Genomic DNA, 7093 nt, shown 5'->3' on the forward strand with positions numbered 1-7093 from the left:
GGTGGCGTCCGTCCATCCATCCATCAACAATTGACTTATTTGACTTCTTCATAACCGCTGATCGGAATTTGAACAAATTTGGTCAGAAGCATCCCTATGGGTAGAGGAGTCAAAATTCTACAAATGATGGGGCTGACCCCCTGGGGGCCTCTGGGGCGGGCCAAAAGGGGTCAATTTGGCTATATTGATATAAACGACTTCTTCTCTGAATCCGAGCAATGGATATTGCTCATATTTACCTGGTAGCATCACTATGGGGTTGGGATTCAAAATTGTACAAATGATGGGGCTGACCCCTTAGGGGCCTCTGGGGCGGGGCCAAAAGGGGTCAGTTTGGCTATATTGATATAAACGACTTCTTCTCTAAACCGAGCAATGGATATCGCTCATATTTCCCTGGTAGCATCACTATGAGATGGGGATTAAAAAGTGTACAAATGATGGGGCTGACCCCCCACCCCCGGGGCCTGAGGGGCTGGGCCAAATGTGGTCAATCGGGCTATATTAATATAAATGACTTCTTCTCTGAAACAGAGCAATGGATATCGCTCATATTTGCCTGGTAGCATCACTATGGGGTGGGGATTCAAAATTGGACAAATGACTGGGCCGACCCCCAGGGGCCTGAGAGGTGGGGCCAAATGTGGTCAATTTAGCTATATTGATATAAACATCTTCTTCTCTGAAACCTAGCAGTGGATATCGCTCATATTTGCCTGGTAGCATCACTATGGGGATAGTATTCGAAATTGTGCATATGGTGGGGACTTAACCCCCTGGGGGCCAGAGGGGCAGGGTTATTTGGCTGTATTGTTAAAAACGACCTCTTATATTTTAGAAACCTTTGAGATCCCCACCTGATAACCATATAATTTATAGCATTGCTGGGCATCAAGAGATAAACAATATCTTGTTAAAAAAATAAGCCCTGGGGTCTTTCCCCACCCCAAAAGACTTAGTTACTTTGTTATATCTTTGAAATCATTGAGATACCCACCCAATAACCATATATAGCATTGCTGGGCATCAAGAGATAAACAATATCTTGTTTAAAAAAATTGCCCTGGGGTCTTTCCCCACCCCTAGGGACTCAGTTTCTTTGTTATATGTTTAAAAGCATTGAGATCCCCACCCCATAACCATATATAGCATTGCTAGGCATCAAGAGATAAACAATATCCTGTAATAAAAATAAGCCCTGGAGTCTTTCCCCACTTCTAAAGAATTAGTTCCTTTGTTATATCTTTGAAACCATTGAGATACCCACCCAATAACCATATATAGCATTGTTGGGCATGAAGAGATAAACACAATCATGTTGTAAGAATAGGCCCTAGGGTTTTCCCCACCCCTAGGGACTTGGATACTTTGTTATTAGGTCATCTGACCCAAAGGGTTACTTCCAAATTTGGTTTGAAGCATCATCGGGGGAGGGCAATCATATTTTATATAAATGAGGCTGGTCTGACCCCTGGGGCCCGAGGGGCGGGGCCCCAAAAAGGGAACTTTAGTGAATATTTGCTATAAAATCCTACTCCTCCTTTACCCTTGGGTGGATTACAACTAAATTTGGTGTGAAACATCATTGGGGGAGGGCGGTCATATTTTATATAAATGAGGCTGGTGTGACCCCTGGGGCCTGAGGGGCGGCGGGGCCCCAAAAGGGGAACTTTGATGAAATTTTGCTATAAAATCCTACTCCTCCTTATCCCTTTGGTGGATTTCAACCAGATATGGTGTGAAACATCATTTGGGGAGGGCGGCCATATTTTATATAAATGAGGCTAGTGCGACCCCTGGGGCCAAAGGGGCAGGCCCCAAAACGGAAACTTTGATGAAATTTTGCTTTAAAATACTACTCATCCTAAACCTAAAATTGGATTATTACAAAATTTGGTGTGGAACATCGTTGGAGGAGGACAATCATATTTTATATAAATGAGGTTGGTCTTACCCCTAGGGCCCGAGGGGCGCGGCCCCAAAAGGTGAACTTTGGTGAATTTTTGCTATAAAATCCTACTCCTCCTTAACCCTCTGGTGGATTTCAACCAAATTTGGTGTGAAACATCATTGGAGGAGGGCAATCATATTTTATATAAATGAGGCTGGTCTGACCCCCTAGGGCCAGAGGGGCGGGCCCCAAAAGGGGAACTTTGGTGAATTTTTGCTATAATATCCTACTTCTCTCCAACCCTTGGGTGGATTAATACCAAATATGGTGCGAAACATCCTTTGGGAAGGGTGGTCATATCTTATATAAACGCGGCTAGTGCGACCCCTGGGGCCTTAGGGGCGGGGCCCCAAAAGGGGAACTTTGGTGAATATTTGCTATTAAATCCTAATCCTCCTTAACCTATTGGTGGATTACAACCAAATTTGATGTGAAACATAAGGTGACGGCAATCATATTTTTTAATGAGACAGGTCTGACCCTGGGGAAAGAAAGATGGGGCAAAAGGAGCGCTTAGGTTAAACATTTCTTAAAAATGCTATTCCTCCTTAATGCCTTAATTGATTACAACCATATTTAGTATGAAACATCACTGGGGAAGGGCAATCCTAATTAATATCAATGAGTCTTGTCTGACCCATTGGGACAGAGGGGCATGCCCCAAAAATGGGAACTTGGCTAAAATTTTGCTTAAGATGCTGCTCTTCCTGGATAAGCTAAATGGATAAAAACCAAATTTGATCTGAAACATAACTGGCTGCGTATAGATAATTTATGGTAATAATGCTGGATTGAGGGGTGTGTCCCTGCTGTAAGTGTTTGTCAGATGACCGTTAAGGCCCGTGGGCCTCTTGTATCTTTGAAACCATTGAGATCCCCACCCCATAACCATATATAGCATTGTTAGACATCAACAAATAAAGCTGTTAACAAATGGAACATGAAAATTATTTTGAAGTTTGATCAAATCAACCAGGTGAGTGATACAGGCCCTCTGAGCCTCTTGTATTTTTACCTTCTCAAAACCCCAGAATAAATTTCAATGAAATTTTGCAGATATACCTTATATGGCCCAAGGTCAACCAAAATTGTCAATTATGCACCCAAACACCAGGTGCCTGAGGGCAGGGCAAAGAAGGGTCAAATCAGCTTAAATTTCAAAAATCTTTGAAGATCCAGATCTTTTTTTTTTTTATTTAACCAATTATTACTTTCCTTTTCGTAATTGTACAATATACTAATATCCATAAATTTGTTGTACTCAAATTTTGCAATAATTAATAGATATATGTTTGAGTTTTGACTATATATATACTAAAATATGTCCAATACAACTCATGTGCAATAAGACCTTTTTCAAAAAAGATTTTTTCTTTTGTTTTACACATAAATTCATATATTCCATACATCAAAGTATGGTCTTTACTGCTGTTTTAACGGTACATCAAAGTATGGTCTATACTGTTTTAACGGTACATTAAAGTATAAAACATTAGTGTCTGGAAGTAAAAAGCAGAGATGATCAGATTTTGGTTTTTGTTGCTCTTTCTGGTAAACCTGGTTTTAGCCACAGGCGCTTGCATATAGAAAATATGACTTTCAAATTTTTTTTGGATATGACAGTGGTATGTGTAATAAGTTAACAGATTACACATACCGCTGTCATATCCAAAAAAAAATTGAAAGTCATATTTTCTATATGCAAGCGCCTGTGGTTCTAGCAGCCAATTTCTGTCAGTCACTTTGGTGAATGCTCGCTACAGGTGTGACTGTCCAAAATTTTCTATAATTTCCTTGTTTACACCCAGTCTGTATGCCAGCTACTGAATAAAGGCGGTTTTGTTTTTCTTACACTTTGAATATTTTGTTCACATTTATAAACAAGGATGGATAGTATTACAACAGCAGTACAAAGTCCCCTGCCCGAGCTAGAAGTGCTCCTATTTATTTCCCTTTTTTTTTTAAATGTTTTTTCGAGAAAAATGTGGGATGCACAACTACATGTTATACTGATCATGTATACCAAGTTTCGTTAAGATCGGAGTAGTACTTTTAGAAGGTATTGTCTGGAAAACTTGTGCGACAGACAGACGGACGGAGGGTAAACCTAAAGTCCCCCCATTTTTCAAACGGCAGGGGACTAATAAGAGCTCTTTGAGAATAGCAGCTTTTCTCATTGTTTGTCAATAAATAATATATTAATTGGTATGGTTTCGCAAATGGCATTAATATTTAAAGTGTACTTTATCAGATTGTATTTATGCAGTTTTCAAAACCATACCATATAATTTATTTATTGACAAACATTCAGAGATGAGCTATGCTGTTGTAAATTGGATAAATATATTAAATAATAGCTTTTGGACCCACTTCTTTAATATTTTGATAAAAAATTATCATGAGAGTTGTCTCCCTTGAAAAATGTGGAACCATATAAATTGTCGAATGTGAACATTTTTTTTTTTTTCAGTTTCACTCCAAGAAGGGATAGTGCAACTCCAGAGGGACTCTTGCCAAATATCAGCACCCTAATTGTTATAAAGTGATGTATTGATACCCTTCAACACTTGCACTAAAAACTTTTGAACATTTGAAAAAAGCTGTGGTGACCACACGAGCTCTTCCTCTCCTCCAAAGATATGAGCTAACAAAAACATCAACCGGGTGACTTAAGTACTATGGAATAACAAATATCCCCGAGTACTTTTCAATAAAAACCGGTAACAATTTTCAAAAATCCAATATGGTTACCTGTCGGCCATTTCGTTTTCCAGATAAGATTCAAAATTAACTGGATGAAACCAATGAGGACATACATATGAAGTTCCATAGATATTGATTAGGATTCTTTACAGACCAGACAGGGGGGGGGGGGGGGGCAATTTTAATAGCCCCACCATCTGATGAACAGCCCACAGCACGATGATGAGTAGGCAGGGTATGAATATTCATTCTAAAGACAGACAAGCATGCCAGATTAAAAAACATTTTATTAAAAAGAAGTCGTGTATCATCAGATTTTCACATAACAGCACAAATGTCATGTCCTTTATAGCGCTAAAATTTAAATTATGTTAAAAATTAATGTCCATGCTACGAAGAGTAACACTGATCATTTACCACATATCACAGTACGAAAGTCTTATCTTTAAATCCAACTTCATTCTTATTTTGCTTTCACTTTTCCACTGGCCGATTTCTTTGTGGTTTTCTTGGGAGTTTTGATGGTCTGAAATGACAGAAAAGATCAGCAATTGAAGCACAACAGTCTATGCTAGGTAGATAATTAGCAGGTGTTAACAGGATATACCGCCGACAGTATCCCTTGGTCTGGGTATAAGTGCACGCTATCAACAATTCTAATAACGACCATTTTCGCATATTGAACATTCTACACAATTACAGATAGATTTTCGCGGGAGGAAGGGGGGGGGGGGGGGGTCTGAATAAGTTATTCCATAAATATAAGTCTATTGTAATCATGAAATGGAATCTTACAAAAATGGTCTATAGTGGATGCAAAAAAAAAACCAAATCCAATATTCCACGGTACGGTATACTAACAAACTACCTACCTTCACTGTAGATTTCGCCACGGCCTTGGCCTTCGGTTTTACTTTTTTCTCGGGTGTTTTTGGTGCCTTTTTTGTCTTTGTCGCTTTTTTTGGAGATGTCTTCGCCTTTGTAGTTTTCTTTTTCGGACTTTCTGCAGATTTTGTTTTCTTGGCGGTGGTGGTCTTTTTTGTAGTTTTTTCCGTCTTTTCCTTTGCTTTCTCTTTTTTAGCCTTGGCTTTCTCTAAAGCAAGCAGGTTCTCTTTGTTGAGTTTAAACCTGCTCATTAACAGGGGTTTTTCTGCGGTGGCCTTTGATTTTATGAGTGTCCCTTTCTCCAAAGCCTTAGTTAGTGCTTGTTTCAAGCGGAAACGCAGCGTGCCAACGTCCACAGTTTTGTACTTTTCCGTGATGAAATTACGAATGGCTGGTACAGAAACACCCTTCGTATCCTTGACGGAAGTAACTGCTTCTACTGCCATAGACAGAAAGGTTGGATGTTGAGATGCTACCTTCGGCTTGACAACTTTCTTTGGTGAAGAATCTGAATCCGACATTTTGGACACGAGACAGGCGTTCGGCTATATCAAAATCCTCGTCGTCTTTGCAAAGGTGGCGCGAAAAATACGAGTGCACGTGCATTTGAAGTAAATGCTCGAACTTCGGCGAAGACGTAGGATTGAAACTATGTATTTTGCTGATAAATATTACACGGAATTCTTAACGAAGAAAGAGTTCCAAGGCTCGTTTATAACTGATGTAGGAAATAAGCCCAATCAAACAACCGAAGTTATTAAATTATCATTTTCCTCGTTTTTAAAACGTCATGTGAATACCTGTTAGTGGTATTGGGAACCCCAGACACTATTCCTTTACACTGTATTTACACTTTCATACTATATGATCCCATTGTACTTGAAAGTTCTTATTTTTCTAAACGCCTTAAAATGTCTTTGTTTATGAGAAACATACTTTTACACTATAGAGCTGTTATTATCGTGTTCTGGTCATGATGGCGGTATATCGCTACAGAATAATCGGGAATGGAGTGGCGAAACACCAATTCATAATCAATGCATTTTCTAATTTAATTAATTCGAAATACATGATCAGTGTTAGTACTGGTTATAATAATCGATAATATAATTATATTATCATGACCGTCACTTTCTATTCTATTTTCACGTTCAACATTCTCAAACCTGTTGTGTTTTTGTCTCCCATTATTAGTCCCCTATCGGTCAAACCGGGGGCTATAGGTTTTGCCTGTGTCCGTCCGTCCGTCCGTCCCTCCAGCCGGCCGGTTAAAGTTTTGGTTTAAGTTTCATAATGGAACATCATTCACTTAATAATGGTATGAGGATGCTGATTCTTGCATAGAGGTTCTTTGGATGTGTGGCATTAATTTTGTCCAGATAAAAAATGAAACAAATATTTCATTTTTTGAATTTTAATTTTCCATATTATGAACTTAACTGTTTTCTCTGTATTCTTGAGGTAAACGTTTTGTAATGGCTCTCCATTCACTTAATAATGGTATTAGGATTCGGCTTTTTAATTGTGAGTATCAATCCAAGGCTGTTATTACAC

The 7093-nt window shown here is 39.0% G+C and overlaps 1 protein-coding gene across 1 annotated transcript; it reads right to left on the reverse strand.

Moving 5' to 3' along the window:
* Positions 1–4923: 4923 nt before the first annotated feature.
* On the reverse strand, positions 4924–6136 carry LOC117322233 (histone H1-like). Its single transcript, XM_033877029.1, has 2 exons — positions 5527–6136; positions 4924–5180 (listed from the first exon to the last, which is right to left on the reverse strand). The coding sequence occupies exons 1-2, from the start codon at positions 6058–6060 to the stop codon at positions 5118–5120; spliced, it is 597 nt and encodes a 198-aa protein (XP_033732920.1). The 5' UTR covers positions 6061–6136; the 3' UTR covers positions 4924–5117.
* Positions 6137–7093: the final 957 nt, after the last annotated feature.

The sequence above is a fragment of the Pecten maximus genome, chromosome 1, assembly GCF_902652985.1.
Source record: "Pecten maximus chromosome 1, xPecMax1.1, whole genome shotgun sequence".
NCBI classification, from domain to species: Eukaryota; Metazoa; Mollusca; class Bivalvia; order Pectinida; family Pectinidae; genus Pecten; species Pecten maximus.